We start from the raw sequence: 20600 nt of genomic DNA, 5'->3' as shown, positions 1-20600 counted from the left end.
ATGCTTATATATTATGAATATAAATGTATCATAATGCAAGTTTAATTTAATTTAAAACATCGAACACCTATAAGGAGAAACTGGGCTGTCTGCTTGCCCCGATACAAAGAAATCTGCGCCGTGAAGGCCCGGGTCTTCACAAAGATGCGATGTTATTAAATTCTAGGTATTTACATGGAAAGGGAATAAAACATTAAGAAGAATTTCCTTTTTCTATTTACAGGAGGGAACACCAAAAGGCCATTTTAAGGCTCTATAAGTGCCATATAAATCTCCAAAAGAGGTTGTGATGTATTAAACAAAGGGTAACACCAACCACGGGAAAAAAGAAAAAAAAAAAATCATAGAAACGGGGAGAAAATACACTTCCTGGCTCGGAAGGTCTTAAAAGTTCTGAGCCAGGAAACCTTCCGCACCGGGGCGGGGAATGTCTTTGGCTCTCTAGTGACTCCCTGCTAAGTTCCCCTCAAGTTTTCCCTCCCTCTTTCTTCCATTCCCCGCCTCAGTCCCCAAAAGTGGGAGCCACAGGAGAATGTCAGCATATATACCTGACTTTGTCAGACCGAATCAGACGCCGGTGCCTGTTTATTTTAAAGGCCCCCACACCCCAAATAGGCCGTATTTGCCGGCAAACCCAAGGGATTTCAAACTACGCCTGGAAGCTCATCTTACAAGTTGGGGGCCAAGCCTGCAAAAGAACAATAGTAAAATAGAGCCAGGAGCACGTTCCTTCGCTCAGAGCGGTCCTCCGGGGGGGCGCGAGGGCCTTCACCTTGGCCGGGGCCGGGAGCCGGAGCCCCGAAAAGGCGCGCTGCCCCTTTAAAAGGCCGCGCATCTCCGGGCCGGCCTTCCTCCCCGGGGCTCCAGCTGTGATTGACGCTGGGCGGCGAGAGGAGGCGCCTGGCGCTAACAAAAGTCCGGCCCGCGGGCGAGCTGCGCCGGGCCGCGAGTCTCTGCTCACTCGGGGCACCCGCAACAAGTGGCCGCTGCGCCCTCCCCGGGGAAGCCGCGGGCGCGCAGGGGCGCCGGGAGGAGGCGGCCGAGCCGGGGAGCCCCGGCCGCCCGCGCGGCTCAGCCCCACCGCAGAGGGATCGGGGCGGGCGGATGGGGACCCGGCGGCGGCGGCGCGGCGAGCCTCTGGGCGGCCCCGGGGCGCGGGCTCTCCGCCGCGCTGCGCCCGCTGGCCCGGAACGCGGATTCTAAGAGCGGCGGCTGCCCCCGGCCCCACCCGGAGCCATCGGGGGTGCCAGGCGGGGACGGAGCGCCCCCTCCCACCGGAGTGCAGGGGCCGCCCCCGGTCGGAGCCCGGCCCCGGAGCGTGGGGTATGCGCAGCTAACGGTCCCGTCGGGCGGGCTTTCCTCTGGTGGAGCGCGCAGGCGGTGCGCCCCAGCTATGGAGTGTCCGGGGAGACGGCGGGCATGACGGCGGCAGGATGGGCGCGAACAATGGCAAACAGTACGGCAGTGAGGGTGAGTGGGCCGTCCGTCCTCAGACTCCCGGATCGCGCCCCCCTCCCTTTCCCCTCGCCCTCCCGTCTGGGAAGGAAGGTTCTCGCACGCTACAGTGGCGCACCCCCATTTGGCACCGTGTCCGGGCCGTCACCTTCCCCTTGGCACTGAGTGCTGAGGCGCCCCGAGGATGCTTTCCCACCGTGGGGGTCTCATTAAGCAACTTCCCAGGTTGTCTTTAGGACGGCCCAAGTTTCATTTCTGCCGTATTTCTGAGCACATGTGCCTCAACTTTCCTTCTCTAAGCATCTGGGGTTTAGGATGATGGTTTGGCAGAGGGCGGAAGACGTTTTTGAAAAATTACGCTGTGAAAACTTTCCCAGGCCTTTGTGCTCCAGTCCCCTGGACTCTCCTGTAGCAGGAACAACTTCTGGAAGAAGAAGTTAAGTTTCCATTCTCTGCTCAATGCCCCTGAGCTGACAGCTTCGTGAAACACCACCTATGGGCCTCGCGAGGCAAGGAGTGGCCGGGGGCTTTGTCTGGGCCCTCGCGGGGCTCAAGACGGGCAAAGGACCATCTGTTAACGTGGGGCTGGAAATTGCACAGAAATATTGCCTGTCAAGTGGGAACTTGGAAGTTGGGGAAACTTTAAACTCCACCTACTCCTGAAAGGATGATGGATGTGTGGGTTGGCTTCTCCCTCGCTCCTCCTCCTCTTTGCATAAAACCGTAGTATTGTAACCCAGCTGATTAGCAGCTTGACCCCGATATGCATCCTGCCTGGGCTTTTTCCGCCGTTCAAAAGTTTTGGAAGGTTTGTCTTTCTTCAGCTTGACTGGAGGGGAGTGGAAGAGATGGGGTTGCTTTCATAAGCCCTCCCCCAGAGGACAGGCGGTTACAAACGGGGTCCAGCGCCTGCAGACTGGTAGGAATGCAGAATGGCTGTTCAGCATGTGGTGTTAGGGAAACTCCTATCATCCTGTTCAGAACTTTTGAGGTGTGGTCACAGAACGTGGATGTCTCTCCCCGTGTTTGTGTCTGTGTTCGTTCTCAGCAGCTTGGTGAAATTACACCAGAAACCGACCCTAGAAAACCATATCCACAAGAGCTTTCTGTTTAAATCATTCTTTTCCAGATCACTATGTTCTGAATTCCATATATATATAATCTCCTTATTCTGGGCAGTTTCGTGAGAGAGATTTTTTTTTTTTAATAATTTCATTTAAAAAAAGTTAAACGGTTGTCTTTTTAGATAGCACATGTGAAAATAAGCCAACAAAGATTACTGGGGAATCTCTGACACTCCTCAGAACTTCTCAATATTTTAAAAATTTGTAGAAAAATGAAAGATTAAGCCTTCTTACTCTGCATATTAAAAAGCTTGCAGGGAGTAAAGCGTGTGCTTGTCATGGTGGGTGTGCATACATTGTGATACTTGAACACGGTGTGTGTTGGGGGGGAAGGGACACCCCAAGAGGTAAATGGAGTCAGGGCTCTGCGTTGTTGAATGAAACCCCTCCAACACCCCTCCTAATCTTCTGCAACTTGTTCTTATATCCCAGCATTCTGGTATTGTACAGTGTGTGGTGTATGACGACTTCCTGTCTGAACAGCAGTTTTCAACCCTTGGGAGAGAAAAGGAGAGACAGAGAACTAATGATCTCCAGCTGTTATCCGTAAATGCTACCTCTGCATTTTCACTTCAGCTGAAGTGAAATTTTACTAGGATCAGATTTAGATACACTGTGGAACTTTTTATAGGGAAAACCTCTTGGGCTCAGCTGATTCAAGCGAACCAATAGGAAGCTTTGGGTGGTAACTGAGTTTTAGCTGGAGGGACGCATTGTGCTTAGTGTCCAACTCTCTTCCAATGCTTGGAGATTCCTCTGTGATCAGCAAGGAAAAAATAGAGAAGTAGAAGTAACATGAACTTAAAAAAAAAATCTTTTGTAACCCCCAGTTACATTGGACTTCTCCTAAATAGGGTTATAACATATGTACAGTTGACCCTTGAACAGCATGGGGTTTAGGGACACCAGCTCCCCTACAGTCAAAACTCTCAGTATAACTTTTGATGTCCTCAAAACTTAACAGCTAATAGCCTACTGTTGACCAGAAACCTTACTGATAGCACAGACAGTTGATTAACACATATTTTGTATGTTACATGTCTTATATGCTGTGCTTGCAATAAAGTAAGCTAGCGAAAAGAAAACGTTAAGAAAATCATAAGAGAAAATAGATTTACAATCCTATACTGTATTTATAAAAAAATTTACATATAAGTGAACCCACACAGTTCAAACCTGGGTTGCTCAAGGGTCAGCTCTAATTGGTATCTGTCAACAGTGTGTTAATGGATGGCCAAATATATGCAGCTAAGCCTGTTGGAATTCAGTGTGTCAATGCTGTCTTTCTTATCTAAAATGTCAAATTTCAAAGAACATGAAATCAAACCTTTAACATAGTATCTCTATTAAGACTGAGTATTAAGGCAGTTTTAGTAGATTTGGTACAACTTAGGTATGGTTTGAAATTAAGATTTATTTCAAACCATACCTAAATTGTACTAAAAGGGGGAAATTATTAGTGGATGCATATTCACTGAATGCAGTGAGACTGCTCAACTCTAAAAGATAGGGGTTTGTGCAGACTTTAACAGTCTGCTCTTTAAGTATATTTTAGAGTTGACGCCACGATGCAAACCACCTTAATTTTACAAGTAGTGTTGAATTATTGGAATGTTTAAAACTTCAGTATTTCAATGTAATCTTACTTTCTCTTGCTCCTGGAAAACCCCTTTTTCATTAAAACAACAAAAATTCTTCCTGAGACTTACCTTAGCAGGTGCAACAAGAGCGGACATTTCTTATTCTGTATACTCCAAGGACCAGCGACATCAGCATCACCTTGGAGCTTGTTAAAAATGCAGAATCTTGGGTTCTTCCTAGAACTGAATCATTTATCGTGCATATATTAAAATTTGGGGGAAGTTCTTGTGTTGAACAGAGAGCGTTAATTTGGGAGTCTGTAAATTTGAGTCCAGCTTCAGTTTAACTACTGTGACCTTGTTCAATTCTCCTGAAATCAAGAAAGACCCGAAGGCTTTTTTCTCTAGAGTGAGGAGAGGAATTCCTTATTGACATTATCTATCAAGATCTAATTCTTGAGCACACAGCCATTCAATTTATTTTGCTCTTACAATGCTTTAATGGACCACTTAACAGAGATTAGCCTTGGAAGGTATGTTATGATAAATAAGGAAGTTAAGACTGTTATTGCCATGAAATCCATAAGTGCCCCTCCCCGATTTTGTCATCCCCTTTTCCCTCATCTCTGTCTTCCTCACTTACTTTCCCCTCCTCTCCTAATTCAACCAGTCCTGAAATCCCTGCTTTTCTCTTTAAATTCTAGGTATGGATAAATAATGGATGTTTCCAAAGTGTTTTGTTTTCCTAAATACTTAGTGACTATTCAGGTTAATGGTTTAATTTGTAGCCCTTCCTCCCCCCCCCACCCCCTCCCAAACTCGGATTTTGCTACAGGAAAAAGTTACCGTACCATTCCTGATTTTTAGATTTCTAGAAACATAAATGAGTATCTAAATGAATAGTATGTTCTGGTAAATTCCTTTATGGAGGTCTGTTTTTTTCTCTTTATCTTCTTCCATAATGTATAACTTTCAGCCTGTGTGTAGAAATCTGGGAAATGAGTTGGAGTGAAGCAAAGCCATTATGAGCATTAGCTTTGACGCCAGTTAAGCCAAATAAACAAATCTTGTTCAAGTAGGAAGAGGCAGGGTACTTTCCCCTGCCTTTTAAGGTGTCGGAGCCTCACCCTCATTTACTCAGTGGTTTCATTGTTACATTTACTCTACTCCAGCAGGTGAGGGGCAGTAACACACAGTTAACACCTCCTTTGCAAATTCCTGGGTGGTGTTGAATTCGAGCTGATGAGGCCATAGTGATGGGGTCTGACCCTCGGTGGCTCTACTACTCTGTCAAGTGCCCTGGGCCCCTTTTCACCATGTCAGATCCGCGCTGTCAGATACGAGGAGAGCCAGTTGCCTGAACACTAACTCATCGCTCATCCATCACCACCTTGGGAAACGTATCTTGGAATAATAATAGTAATAATGGCAGCTAATGTTTATTGAAAGCTTACTATGTCCAAGCATTATTCTAAGCCATTGACATACACCGACTCATGCAATCCTCATGACAGTTCTAAAGGCAGGCACTCCTGAGGTCCTCATTTTACCAATGGGAAACACAGCTGCAGAGAGGATGAGCATTTCTCCAGGTCCTACGACTAGTACAGGTGGAATTGGGACTCAGGGCCAAGTCTCTGTAAGCCCAGTTCTTTATTCCTTCATTCAACTAATGTATGCTGACTTCTTATTTCTTACTCTGTGCCAGGAACTCTTCTGGACAGTTGGGATGCATCAGTGAACAGATTAAGATCCTGTACTTGTCAGTCTTATCTTTGTGTGTGTGTGTGTGTGTTGGGACGGACGGGAAGTCGAACAATTAGCAAGTGCATACACACACACAGCAATTCAGTAAACCATGTGATACATTCTAAGGGGCTGATGTCTCTGAATAAAAAAGTCATCAGATTATTGGGGATTGGGAGGAACAGGTTGTTGTAATTTTAATTAAAATAGTCACCATTGGCCCTGTTGAAAAGTTGGCATTTAGACCAGGACTTAAAGGAAGTGGAAGACTGACCCTTGAGGATCCAGGTAGAAGATTGCCTGTTATTTGGAACCACCATGTTATACCAAGGGGAGTACTCTTTATGCTGGGGAGCATAAGTCCTCATTTGATGCAAGTGTCACATCACTAGTCTTCTATCCATAGCTACCATGGAACAGAGTCAGTTTTGGTCACCGGGCACTTTTTTCTTTCTTCCTTTCTTTTTTTTTTTTTCTTTTTTGCCCGGAGTCTTTGGAAATATATTTTATCTAATTATATCAGATATTTTGTGACCACTTTTGGGTGGAGGAAGCCTAGGACATGCTCTTCATGCTGCGATCAAGGGATATTGCCTGACTTGCTGGGTATATAGAGAGAACTGCAAAGATCTCCATAATATTTAGATAGAAGTAGGTCTTCATCTTTTTGCCTCCGGTAAATAATTTCATTCTGATGAAAATCAGAAGATAAACCATACTGATTCCACTCTTCGGTTCAAATCAAAGCATTAGCATAGCTAATGAGACCATCTTTCATCTGACAGTGAGAAGATATTTTTAGAGATTTGGGGAAATCTTTTGCACATTTAAAATGAGATAGCAAAGAGAGGGAACTTTTCTTTTCCCTTGGGAGTCAACTCATACTAAAATGAATTCTGGGTTGATTTTGAGTAATTAATAATAACTTTAGACCTTAGCCTTTATCTACTGGTGTCTCTTTTAGATGTTAAAAGAATATTCCCCCACTTTCCCTGGGGGAATTAATTCTCTTTCTCTCTCTTGGTATCTGTCTATTATATGTATGTGTTTATGTCTGTTTAGATATATTTAGGTATTAATTAGAAAATTCTGGGGCGCCTGGGTGGCTCAGTCAGTTAAGTGTCTGACTCTTGATTTCAGCTCAGGTCATAGTCTCAGGGTCCTGGGATCCAGCCCAGCCTTGGGCTCCATGCTCGGCAGGGAGTTTGCTTGAGATTCTTTCTCTCTGCCCCTCTCTCCTGCTTCTGTTCTCTCTCAGATAAATAAATCTTAAAAAAAAAAAGAAAAATCTACTGACTTTATTTATTTTCCTGCTTTCTGTGAACACAAACTCCAGCACCAAAAATTGGGTTTGATAAATGACTTATCCTTATTTTCAGTGTAGTGAAGGACACTGACTCTACCTATAGTTTTACTGTTACTTTTATTATTACCCTAAAACATGTGGATCTGCTGAACTTGAAGTGAGGTCCTTAATTGTGCTGATGTTGAATGCCTTGAGTAAATGTTTTAACTTCCTGTTTAAGACTTTTAATCGGTATTATTAGTTAGTGATATTTAACCAGAAGCTGCAAATTGACTAGAACCACACAAAGACAGCATCTTCCTAAGAAGCTCGGATACACTTTTGTTCCGCACCCTCTCACTGTGAGTGAGACAGAACAGCAGGTCTTCCATGTAGTAACAGAGTCCATATCAGCTGAACTTTTCTAGAATGTAGCTCGTTTTGGTTTTGGTTTGGTTTGGTTTGGTTTGGTTTGGTTTAGTTTGGTTCTAGGTACAGAAATTTAGAACTCTTCTTCCACCTACTCATTGCATTAAATCTCCAGATAGAATAGATTTGTCCTAAGGAAGTTCAGTATCTGAGAAGCGAGGCAGGGAGACAGATACTTTTAGAACAGGATGAGAAGTCCTGATGCCCAGGAGGACCGTCCTTCTCTAGTGTGCAAAGTGTGGATGTGAGTGGGGAGGGGGAAATGTGAGTCAGAATACAGTTACCCTCTAAGTAATGACAGCTCTGGACAGTGTGGGCACTTCCCAAAATATCTAAAGGATGTTTCCAAAACAATAGCAACAAGTAGGTATGTTGGATGAGCAGTAGCTTAGACTCTTGGGAGAAACTAAATGTTGTGTTAAGAGACTTTCCCTGGGTGTTCCTGAAAATCCTTAGGTTCTGTTTCCCATGTGGTTTATTTCATGGAAAGTGATCCCTGTGGGTTCTGTAAGTGAGGACCTGGGAATGTTTCAGAGAAAGGGCAAGAGTGTCTGACCAGCCTGGGTCCCTCCCCGGCATGCTTACTACAACAGAGGAGAATGGAAATCTTTGGCCATATGCTTTTAAAATGTGCTAGCTCATAGACAGGCAACTGTAAAACTTCTGACATGAATAATCATTAACCATCTCTGCATTTCCCTCGGTAATGAAATATAAACACTTGATCAACATATTCCCCGTTCCATGGTTGAAGAAGTGTAGACTGTTTCTGGAGCCGTAAATCTCTATTAAGCCGTGCATTAGATGTGCTCATTCTATCAATTCCTATTTAAATTTGAAACCAGTAACAAAATGAAAAACAGTTGTTAACACTGCATGAACTCATAATTGTAACGTTAGAAGCCTTGAGCAATGTGTAGAAATGTTATTAAAACATTTTTTGTTTGCTACCCTTTCTGTGGTAAATTCCTTTGCAGCATTTTTCAAGCAGATGTAGCAGTGGAAAGTGAATCAAAATTTCTAGAGAAAAATTTCGGGAATTTTTCTTGTCCTTGTGGATTGACCTTCTGGCTGTGAGTAACCCTCTTCTTGGCAAGGTGGACACGTCAGGAAAAGGCTACTTACGTGTGCCATGGAACCTCTTGACCCAGTTGAGTACTCGAGTCAAATCGTGCTATCATCTAGGTTAAGTCCAAGATGAAGGCCAGGCCTGAGAGGTTCCAACTGTCAGAGGTAGTTCAGAGCCCAGGAAGGAGGAGCAGGTAGGAGACTGATCATGAAGTAGAGGAAGGAATGCAAGTACAAGAGAGGGAAAAAGAACAAATTCAGAGAGAATGGGAATTAGGCATTGATTGCCTTGTAATGTAAAGAACAGGGTCAATGGTCCCCCCAACTCTGTTTTCTTAAAAATATCTTGGCTCATGGAACAAAAATGATTGTTCCTAGATATTAATATTGCTAAGCTTATTATATTTTTGGTCATTTAATAATTCATAAGTATTGAGCACTCACTGGGTGCGACTTCCCCCTCTGAGCACTTTACACACACTCAGTCTTGTAGTTCACGGCAGCCAGACGGGTGGGCACTGATGACCCCATTTTACGTTTCATTGGTCTTTCTGCTGGGATAGCCCTTATGTGGGATAGCCTCGGCACCTGCTCACAAAGAGGACAAAGAAAGGTGCACACATTTTCTTTCCTCCCTAGTTTATGTGTTGTATCTTATATTTCCCTCTGGTTTCAAAACCATGGATTTGAAACAGCTGTTAATACGGGGAATTATTCCAGTATGTACTTGAGAATTTGCCCTTCTCTTTTGCCAGCTCCTGGGAGACTTCTCTGTAAGTATGTCTATGAAATTGCTTTGCAGACTATAAAGCGTTTCGGACATCAGTCTTATTGATCATCACAGGGACTATGGGAGAGGTGTCCCATCATTATCCCCAGTTTATAGGTGAGAAAACTGAGGCCTTTGCAGAGTAAGTGACTTGCCTTGATTTTACAATGAAGATTAGGTGAGGTCATCTTGATTCTAAATTTAGTACACTTTCCACAATACCGTCACTCTCCCTCGAGTGCTACAGGAAACAGTATAATCAATGCTGGAGGGTTATCACCAGGCATTCTTGACACTATTTTAAATTGCTTGCACCCCAGAATGAAAATGGGCATCTGAAAGCATCCATCCTTTAATCTCTTTTGCAGCAGAGAAGTCTAGCTCCCTAGTGGTCATCTCAGGGCACAGCGCGGGGCCGTGGTGCCCGCAGGACCAGCCTCATGGTGATGAGGTGATCATAATAGAATGCAGAGTGAGTTGTTAGATAAATGTTCACGATGAGATGACATTATTGGTTAGAGGGCACTTGCTAGTTGATAAAACTCAGCTGGGGCTTTGAGGGGCATTTGCCTCCTCTGAAAACCTCTGCTCGGGGTGCTTTAGAGAAAGTTATGTCACTACCTGGGAGATCAGAGAATCACCTCTGAAACTGGGGACTCTGAGGATCACAGGATTCCTGATTCTCTTCCATCTTCTGTGTCCTTTGCTGTCAAATAACCACATTTCCCAGGGGCCTCCGGAAGTGCTGAGGGCCTGGGGCAGGTCTTTTAGGATGAGTTGATAGCAACTCTCGGAGGTTCTGTCGTTATGATAGAAATTCACCTTGTTCATTTAGTTTTTAATTGCTTTACTTCTGTTCACTGTCTTCTAGTTTAATCACAATTTTTTTCCAGTTCTTATTCCTTTGTGTGTATTCATTGTTCATCCTACACGTGCTCACCCTGATGTGACTGTAACCGGCTCATATAGTAGGTTCACAATACATTTTTTTGTTAAATAATTAAATGAGCATGAATCTTTAGCCATGGTCTTGTTGGAGCTAAGAAAAGCTTATGAAAACTCTATCATAGTTTCAGTGAGTATTTCTCAGACTCGGACATTTTAACTCTAAAAAAAAGTTTATCCAGACATGTGCTTTCTTCTGAGGAAATTCTAACTTGGCCCTTTATTTTTAACAATGGAGTTCCATCTTCTTATGGATGACAGTAGTTTTACTGGTGTATTTAAGGAATGATGAAATGTGTATTTTTTAGTATCTCTGAAGACAATTGTTGAAGACTTTTCAACCTCACTGCCTTACAGTATTGTCATCTTAACTATTTTCAGTGATTAGTATGGAGTGGAACACTACTGTGTATTTCTTGAAGAGTATATTGTTTGGTAATACTTGCTTAACCTGACTTGGAAATTGATTTTATGTGACAATTTAAGCAAATCATTAACCTAGAAAACATTTTTAAAATTTGATCTTTAAATTAATAAATCATTCCTTTGACTCTGTATTCTCTGGATTAAATGCTCATAGGGTTATGGATCTTTTTAAATTCGTATATTGATCTACTTCATGCTGAGTAGATGTGTCTCTATTTTGTGTCTCTTTTTCTCCTTTTTTATTATACAAAATATAAAAGTCATAATGTGTGTCTGATGTGATTAGAATGGTTTCTAGATCTTCTGCCTCTGGCTTCCCCTATTATTAAAATCAGAAGTGAAAGAATCAATTTGAGGGAAAAAAAAAACCATTATTGAGCTGTGTGTGGTATATGGGTATGTACATGTACTTGGAACTATATTTAAATAATTCTTTTCTATAAATTTAGTAAAATTGATTCTTCACACCTGTTTTTTTTTTTTCTCTAAGTGGAGAGAAATACATATCCTGTAAGGAATTTAAGAAACATAATTAAAATTGTCATTTGTTTCTTTAATATTATGGTATGTTAGAGGAACAGCTTCTAACAAAAGGTCACCATAAGAATCAAGCTAAAGGAGAAGCAAATAGTCCCACACGTGAGCTTTTTGAGATGAAACTTGGGGTGAAGGTGGCTGTGCTTTATGGACAAGGACTTGACATGGGTCTGTGACCTCATACCCGCTTGGAACTGTATGTTTTAGTTTGTTTACCCCAATGTGTGTTCAGCTCAGATGAGTATCTCATTGGTGGGAATTTTACATGGCATGCCACTGAGCCTGGCTGACATTTGTTTTGAAATAGCAGAGTGTAAATTCAGAATCACAGGCAATGTTCATATGCTCATTTTTGTCTTTTTCTTTTTTTTTCATTTTCAAGGTCAATAGCTACTCCACTGGTTGGAAAGATTTGTGTAGCCCCATTATTTGGACAATGTATATTGTGTAGACTAGTTTGAAAGTGAATTTCAAGACATGACATTTCTGTCCTGAACGTCTTACTCTTCACATTTTATTTTGTATGCACTCTGCTTATTTAATTATATTTTAATAATTTTCTCTATCTTCCATCTCTCTTGAAAGACCTCTCCTGTTGATTATCCTGCGAGCTTGTTTTGAGGCACAGTGTCTCCTTGGGGAGTCTTTCTCCACTCCTAAAGCCATAACAACATGGACTAAGCAATAAAAAGCCAATTCCCTCCCCTTGGTTGTGCTTCACATAGTCATTTCTTTGATACGGGCTAATAAAAACAGGAAAAGGATCATTTTTAAATGCTTTGGTTGGGGTTGCTTTACTTCCAATAAGGAAAATTGCCTCACAAGGGGGAGCATGGGTAATAAAGATACAACTAACTGAGTAATTGTGTTGAGTCTAATGTCAGAACCCCCAGGCTCCTGCCTGCAAGTCTAATTTCATCTTGGGATTGCTGTGTGTCCACTGTGGTGTGTAGATTTGAGTTCTCTGCTGCTACCGATCATCTCGTCACGGTTACTGAGGATGAATTCAGATGCTACTGGAGTTTTGATATGGGTGGGTTCTTTTTTCTTAGTGGTGTTTGTAAGTTAACAAAAGGGCTTTGGATGTTGCCCAAGAATGAAGTATGGAATACAGTCGTGGATGTGGTAGTGGTGGGAGTGACTGTCGTGATCCTTACAAAGAGATGGAGGCACAAAGAAACGAAAGAGCTTTGCCAAAGTCATGCAGGTAGCAAGGGCCTGGGACACTAACATTGATTTTCTTAGTCCATCTGTTGCTTTTTACTCCATTTCTTTCTTCTTCACCGTGCTGCATGCCCTTTTCTTCTTACTGTAAGACAATTCGCGGTGAATGTCCTGTCTGCTCTACGTCCCTGTCCCGTACCCCCTGCGGGACCGGCCCTCTCAGACCCTCAGCTCACAGGGTCTCGGCATTGATGACGTATAGCCCAGTGCCTCGCTAGAAATTATTCTCACCCAGTGTAGAGGAGCAGCCCTGTCGCGTGACTAATTGAGGTGGGGATACCATTTGGGACAACTCAGAAGGGCCCTCTGGGGTCCAAGGTCCCCATGGGCTTGGCTGAGACTGGTATTGCAATTGCATCGTAGACCACCATCTGTCCGTCCAGTCTGCCTTCTCCTTTGCCTTTCCCAAGCGGGATCCTGAGGGTAATTCCCAAGAAACTGCCCCTAAACTCATCGCGCCGGGGAACTCAACAGGAACCCAACATAAGAAAAATGGAGACGTTGGAATGGGATTCCGTTCTGGCAGTGGTCAAGGGCAAGATGGCACTGCTGGGAAAATCATCTTCCTGGGAATTCTGGAGGTCTTTATTGGCGGGGGGGTGGGGGGTGGTCTTCAGCTGAGAGGTAAGAGACCTGAACCAGTTTTCTGCTTGGGGACCTAGTCTCATTCTTTAACTGTGTAGATTAGGAAAGCAAGCCCCGTACCCTAAAATGACTTGACCAATAGCACATAACTCGTTGGCCAGAGAGCACAAACAAGCTTATATACCTGTTTGCTGCTGTTGGTGTTGTTTTTGAAGAGCCATTTTGGAATTTGGTCTGAGTCGTTCTGCTGCTATAACTCAGAATTGACTGCAGATGGGTCTAGAGACCATTCATCTGTCTGATCCATGTGCTCAGCTCTGGCACTGAAATCAGACATCTCAATAATTCCTACGTGGCCTTATTTTGCTGATTGTCTACTATTCTTTGAAGAGTGATCGCTGAGGCTCACCCAAGTTGGTAGTAGAATAACGAAGAAGGAATAGTGTAGTAGAAACAGATGGTCATAGTTGTTTTTGCCTGAAATCAGCATTTCGTGTTAACTGGCTGTTAAGAGAATTGGGAAATTGGCAAGGCTTATTACATGATAGACCAGTGGCAAGTACACATTCATTAGACGGATGAAACATGCAGCAGTGGGTTGAAATAGTCATAAGCAAAATGAAAAATGACTATAAATTAATATGTAGTCTCATGATCATCCTAAATAGTTTATTAGTCATTTTATTATGCTCAAATAATGTTCCGTGGAGATTATCAAACTATTATAAGCTCAGAGTCACTATGATCCGGAGAAATTTGGAGGTAATTGAAAAACAAATTATTAGTTTATTATTATTGCCACTACAAGGATTCAGATTTTATATAGTTTCCTTGGCATAATTAATCAGCCGCTCTTCCTGAAAACATTCTTTGACTCCCACTGTCTGTAAATTAAGTCAAAATTTATTTTATTTGGTATTCAAGGCCCTCTGTGTGCTGCACTTTCTCTCGGGCTTTCTCTTCTATATGTACTTCATACCTCAGACAAACTGGGAACTTCAGCGTTCCCCAAACATATCTTTTGTTTTCTAAGATTCGTATCTTTTACCATACTGGTCCTTTTCTTCTGGGACCATTCTTCCCAAGTGATTACCTGTGAATAAAATTTTCTCTAATTTCCCCTAGATACATCTTTGGTTATAATGCTTAACCCCTTGCTGTGAGGAAACATGTCAGGTACTCCCAACTGGATTTGCTCTGTCTAACCTCTGAACCACCATGACATTTTATTTGTATGGAATTTTTATTTCCTACTTTGCATTTAGCTGCTCTCCTCTCTCAAATTCATTAAGTATTTGTAGGTATCCCTGTACCTGTGCCAGGTAGTGGGAGATTAAAGAGTATAAGAAGGTATAGATCTTCACCTAAGGGGTCTACAGTCTAGTGAATGGGATGTAAGAAAGTGCTAGAGGAACCATGTATGGCCAAGCTAAAGTATGTGATGGAAGACCCACACCGGCCCGTGGTAACCCTCAGCAGGGGATGCTCATAAGGACTTCTTATCTGAGAGGACCTTGAACTGAGTCTAGAAAGATGAGTAAGGACTTGCCAGGTGTGGCTGAGACGGAGGTAGGTGGAACAACAGAAAGTCAGACAAAGAGGCAGGAACCAGTGGGTGAGCTACAGGGGAGCAGAGCATGATCTGGGTTGAGCCTCACACCTGGACAGGTAGGCAGGTTTGCTTGGCCGTGAAAGCCTTATGAAGGTGGATAGCAGGAGGGAGCCAGTGGGAGATGTTTAGCGATGGTAGCCTTGGACAGATTTACAGAGATGACTGAAAAAGCCTAAGGATTACTCTTCTCCACTTCTTTTGTTTGTTTCCATGTGAAGAGGGTGTCATTGGGGAACTTCCCTGATTGGTAAATTTGGGAGAAGTAAAGTCAACATCCGAGGTCCATTCTGTTTTCCTCTCGAGAGGGAGCTGCCCTTGGAGGGGCAGCTTCTCTGGGGGGAAGCTCTTTGAACAGAATTCCGTGAGTAGACTAGCTTTGGTCTCATGCTTGCCAACACTTGGGTTCAACATTATTAGCCACTTGGCTGTAGACCTAAAACCACAACCTCTGAAACAGAGTTCCCAGAAGTAAAGGTGCCGTTTTTCTCTCTGACACTCCTTTTTTTAAAATTATTATTATTAATTTAATTTGTTTTGGACCTGTGTGGGAGAAAGTGGTGCTATTCATTGAGCCCCATCAAGACCCTAACAGTAGCATGTGGTGGGAAATGGAAAGAACAGCTCAATGAGAGCAGGTGAAAATCTGAATTAGAGCAGGGGTATAATGACTGAAGAGGATGATGTGAGTTTCGGTGATGAAAAGAAGGTAGAATGAACAGGACTTGGTGACTAATGGGCTGAGGGGATGAGGGAGATGGAAGACTCTAGAAGGACCCTGCCTTCTGGCTCGGGTGGTTGCAGGCCACATTAGTTCGTATACCTTGACTTTCTGATTGACCTGAATTATCACTGAGTTGGCTCTTCAGGCCAGGACAGTTAATCTGGCCTTTCATTTCTCCTTGGTTATTACCGCCCAGGAACTGAGAGAATTTTTCAGGGACTGGTCTAAGTTGATCATTCCTTTATTAACTCATTTAGCCAGTTGATATTTATTAATTTCCTTCTATGTGTCAGTACCCATCTTGGCTTGCCCATGACATACAGTGATGAATAAAACATTCGCTTGTCCTCTGCGAACGAACTCAGAATCTAGTGAGCAAGCCAGAGAAGCATAAGGGAGGGAGTCGGAGTGGGTGGTGCACAGTGCTGATCAAACAGCTTTGGAGCCAAACAGACTGAGTTAGAATCGGGACCCCGCTGCTTGCAAGACAGGGGACCTCGCCAGAGCCTTATTTTTAAGGTAGCCAAGTCAGCATCTACCTCAAATACTACTTCACACTTTCTAAATTCTCCTGATTTGGCCCAATAAACGAATGGATTGGCTTTGAGCGAATTCTGCCAGAAACGTAGAAAATTGAAAAAAAAAAAGTTGTTTTTGGAATTCATTTTTTAAAACAGGAAATTCCTGTCTCTGGCTGAAAGAAGTTGTCACAGGAGCAACGTTAAGTTATGCTCTATTTCTCCCTCTTTTGGACAATCCCTTCAGAGGGCACTTGATGGAGGAGACTTAGAATGTGGGTTACTTTTTGGAGAAGTTTTCATTATGAATCGTTGCAGCAAGGATCTGGAAAGGACTCTGAGCTCTCTTATTATGATGGCAATTCTAGACGTTCCTAAGAAGTGGAGAAAGAAGGTGTTTGTGGCATTAAAAGGCAGACCTGGTATTCATAGGGAATGACATGCTGATTTGTAGGTTTTCATGCCATTTCATACAAATATGGACTTTTTAATGTTCTAAAATTGGTGGGGAAAATCCCATTGTTTCCGGGGTCCTCGATTCGAGGTAGAATGCTATTCACATATGCAAATTGTGTGTGTGCGCACGTGTTGTGTACGTATGCGTGTGCCTTATTATTCCTGTTTCAGTGGTTACAAGATCAAACCATATGCTCTGCACCAGATTCTGGCGCATTTATTTGCTGTGATTTTAGTTTGTCCCCTGATGTCCCACAGGACAGAAATTGAAAAAGGTAGCTGAATTAAGATAGAAGGTGGTACTGAAGTACTGATCAGGGTTCCTAATGGGTAATATCTGCTTTATCTAAAATTACCGTTATTTAAGCAAGAACAGCAGTGCCCCAGTTTTGTCCTGGAAGTTTGTTTTTCCCATAAATGGAGAGAAATAAAGCATCCTCCTGTAAGGAATTTAAGAAATACAATTAAAATTAAAGTATCATTTGTTTCTTTAATAGTATAATGTCAGTCCTACAAGGGGATGTGTGATCTGCTCTCACTTATGTCAGAGAACCCTATGTTTTAAAACTGGATGGGTCTCTAGCGATGATTCAGTCCTGTGCTCTCCTTTGGGGACCAACAAAAAGCTCAGGTCCCGAATGCTTGAAAGGACTCAGGCAAAGTCCTGTATGAGGTACAACAACCATCGTGGTGGCTAATGACACGACAGGCTCAGATGTTGGACTTTCTGGGCTTCAGATCGGCTCTCCAGTTACCAGTTGTGTGATCTTGTGCAAGTTACTTAACCTGATGCTCCTATCTTATTGCAGAAACGAGGCTAAAGAAACACCCAACTTTTCCTGAAAGAATAAGCCTCCTCTCTCTGCCCGTGCTTGTAGGCCGAGGGGTGGCACTGCCCTCTGTTCGCTCTTGCTTCATATTTGGATGGGTTAAATCTTTAAACAACGATAACCGTCTTTATGCTGAGCAAAGATTCAAATTCATCTGCAGCTTTTAATCATAATTAGAAAATGCTGTTTTCATTGCTGGTGAAAGTTCATCCAACAATGGAGGCTGGGGTGTCCGTTTGTTAAGATCAGCTCACTCGGCGGCAAAAACCATGTACGTTTTCCAAGTGTCTGTGTAAATCCCCATAGGAGTGCCCAAATGAGGGCTTTTGTGACCACACTTAAGATTTTGGGCCAGACTTTCTATTTGATTTGCTCCTTCATCACTGTTTTATTATTTGTCCTGCTCCAGATAGATGACCTGCCCTCCCTCCCTGTTGCTGCCTTCCCTCACCCACAGCCCCCTCTCTCTCCCCCCTGCCACTTCCACCCCCTCCCCCACCATCCTAGCACTCTCTCTTCATTTTGTCTCTCCAGAGTTTATATTTGACTGTTGTCTCTGGGCAGTCTGCCCGGTTTGCTTTATTTGTTTCTCATAATTGTATTTAGAGCCTCAGTTACATGTTTCAGATGGCATTTTGTCTCCTTTGTAACACAAGTATTTTCCTAGAGTTTTGTGTTTTATGATACGCACACAAACCTGACCTCTCCAAAGTGGAGCTTTACAAAGCGAGTACCCAAATCGATGAGAAGGTATTTGAAATATCCCTAAATTAAGTTTCACTGTCCTAGGTCTCTGAATAATGGAATAAAAGCAATAAATTACTGGGTAGGCTTTGTATTTAGCTCTTCAACAAAGATAGTCTGCTGAGTTTAGTGTTGTGGAAGATAAACACATTGAGGATAGTGTAAAGGAATCCCAGGTGTCCTTCATATTGAAATGTAAGCTCCTGTCAGTTTTAAAATGAAGGTAGAACCCTAAACACTCCCTCCTTTAGTCTCAGCCCAGTCTATTTCTACTTTGAGAAAACTGTGCTTTGAGGCCTTCTATTATTCTGTAATGTTCTAGCAAAAACTCTTAAGCTTTAAAAAGTGGGTCTTCCTGTGATGATAATGGTTCTTTCTAACTGTGCATTCACAAGCTTAGACGTTCCACACACTGCATCGTCCAATGCAGCTAGCCACGTGCGGCTTTTAAAAGTTCAATGCACTACAATTAAATGAAACTTGAAATTCAGTTACCCAGGCACACTAGCCACATTTCAAGGGCTCAGTCTCCACATGTGGCTACCATATTGGGCAGTGAAGATATGGAACTTTTCCATCATTGAGAAAGTCCCACTGGACAGTGTTGTTACAGAGGATTTAAGTTGGAGTAAATGGCACTAACCAGTAGATTTCAGAGTTTATTAGGGGAAAACTAAGCTGCTTTAACAAGAGATGACAAAAATAGAGTGAATGAAAGAGTTCTAACAGCCTTCCCTACAATATCGAGGAGGTGAGCAGTCCACGTTGCATATGGGGCTCTTCTCTGTAAATCATACCTGGATATGGTTCCTTCCCTCTTTTTGGCTCAGCGTTTGTGTGGCATCATCAACACCTATGTGCTCCAGTTTTGAAGGAGAGCAGAGAGAATGCCAAGGCGAATGGTTTCTTAATAGGTTGACAATGACCTGGACATTGTTGACGTCACTTTTGTTCCCATCCTGTGGCTCCAAATCCATGGCTCCACCCCTCCGCTGCAAGTGACTCTAGGGAAGGTGGCCTATGGCTTGGTGGAATGTGTTCAGCTTAAACTCTTGCTGGTGGTGCGGGGAGGGAAGAGGGGAGTGGATTTGGGGGAACAATCAGCAATTTCTACCACATGAGCTAATGTTCACTAGAGGGGATTTGATATTTAAGGTGATAGGTTATTTGCCATAGTTAATTTGAGGGTTAGGAGAGATGATATGGGGATTCAGTTTAGATATTGCATGGCTTTCAGCTTTTAGTTGTTGTCATTTAAGTGGATATAGACATAAAACTCTAGTAATCTAGAGTAGAACATTTTATACACCTGGTTTTATTTTTGCACCGACTCAGTAAACCTGAGTGTGTATGTGGAGTGGCTCAGTTTGGATTCTTATGTGGAACCACAGAGCTGCGACTCCCTGAATGCTTTTAACGCTAGGCGGAATTGGAGATTGAAAATATTGACCCTCTTGCTACTCTAAGCAAAGGCTTGACTAAAGCAGTGAAATACACCTCAACAGAATGGATTTTATGGGCCATTAGTGTGAGTAAATGATCCTTCCTTCATGGGAGGCAGAAGGGCTCAGTTCTGTAATGAACCAATAAACCTCTTCTGGAGAAGCCCAAGACATTCTTTTCAAATTAATGGGATTATATTTTACTTTCCTTTTTCTTTTTTAGAATCAAAATGGGAACTGTCTTTGTGCATCTATGTGTGTGATTTCTCTACTCCTTGGTAGGAGAGAAAGCTGACGACCCCCCCTCTCTCTTAATCCAAACCCGGTAGGATTATTATGTCGTGTTAGAGTATACTTTGTAGCATTGGTGTTATTATCTGTAGGTTATAGACTGGAACAGTAACTCATGCAGTTAATTGCTCTGGATCAGTACATTCCCTTTCCTTCTTACCATTACTAACGCACTGAATTTTATCTTCTCAGGTGGTGTGTTAGACTACTGTATCCATTTATCATAGGAAATTAAATTAAAATGTAATTTTCATTTCAGTTTTTTAAAAGTTATGTTCAAGATTTTACCTCCTCTAACCCAGTCTTCTTTAATTACTTACACATTGGCCTTAGTCATAGAACATTGAGGTCTACTAAATTAGTCCTTGTATACGGCCATTTTTCTCTCCCTGCCTCCCCCAACCTTTTCTAGGATGTGAACTATATCAAACTTAAAATTTTTATGCCTCCTCTTCTTGCCCTTCCTCCATAGTACGGAGCCATGCTCAAAGAAACCCTTTGTTGGGTATTGTTGGCTCAGGGTCAAGAGTGTGCAGTCTTCGATAAATTATTCTCCAAACCTTGGTGTCTTCAACTGTAACACGGAGGTGCTTTTAATAAGCGTATCATAGGCTTCTATGACAATGACATGTTCTGTATAAAATGCTGATACATCGGTTGGTATATAGTGAGTGCTAGATACAAATTATTCCTGGTTGTTATTAAAACCAAACCATGAGTGCCTGAATACGCCTGGTGAATAAGTCTGTTCAGTATTGAGTAGGCAAATCCAGCTTTTTGCAGTGTCTATTTCTAGTCAACACTAGAAACAAA

General features: G+C 42.8%; 1 protein-coding gene across 2 annotated transcripts in view; it reads left to right on the top strand.

The window, feature by feature from the left end:
• Positions 1 to 930: 930 nt before the first annotated feature.
• The window catches only part of FBXL7 (F-box and leucine rich repeat protein 7), a 388316-nt gene continuing 368646 nt past the window's right edge, over positions 931 to 20600 (top strand). For both annotated transcript variants that reach the window (XM_073891077.1, XM_025867455.2), the window contains exon 1: positions 931 to 1470. In XM_073891077.1, coding sequence (XP_073747178.1) covers positions 1434 to 1470 — 37 coding nt within the window. In that variant the 5' untranslated portion in view covers positions 931 to 1433. The remainder of the gene's footprint in view (positions 1471 to 20600) is intronic.

The sequence above is a fragment of the Callorhinus ursinus genome, unplaced genomic scaffold (genome assembly GCF_003265705.2).
Source record: "Callorhinus ursinus isolate GAN/ISIS: 27379988/994484 unplaced genomic scaffold, GSC_fseal_2.0 scaffold3, whole genome shotgun sequence".
In the NCBI taxonomy this organism is placed as follows: Eukaryota; Metazoa; Chordata; class Mammalia; order Carnivora; family Otariidae; genus Callorhinus; species Callorhinus ursinus.
This window is presented reverse-complemented; position numbering and strand designations above follow the sequence as displayed.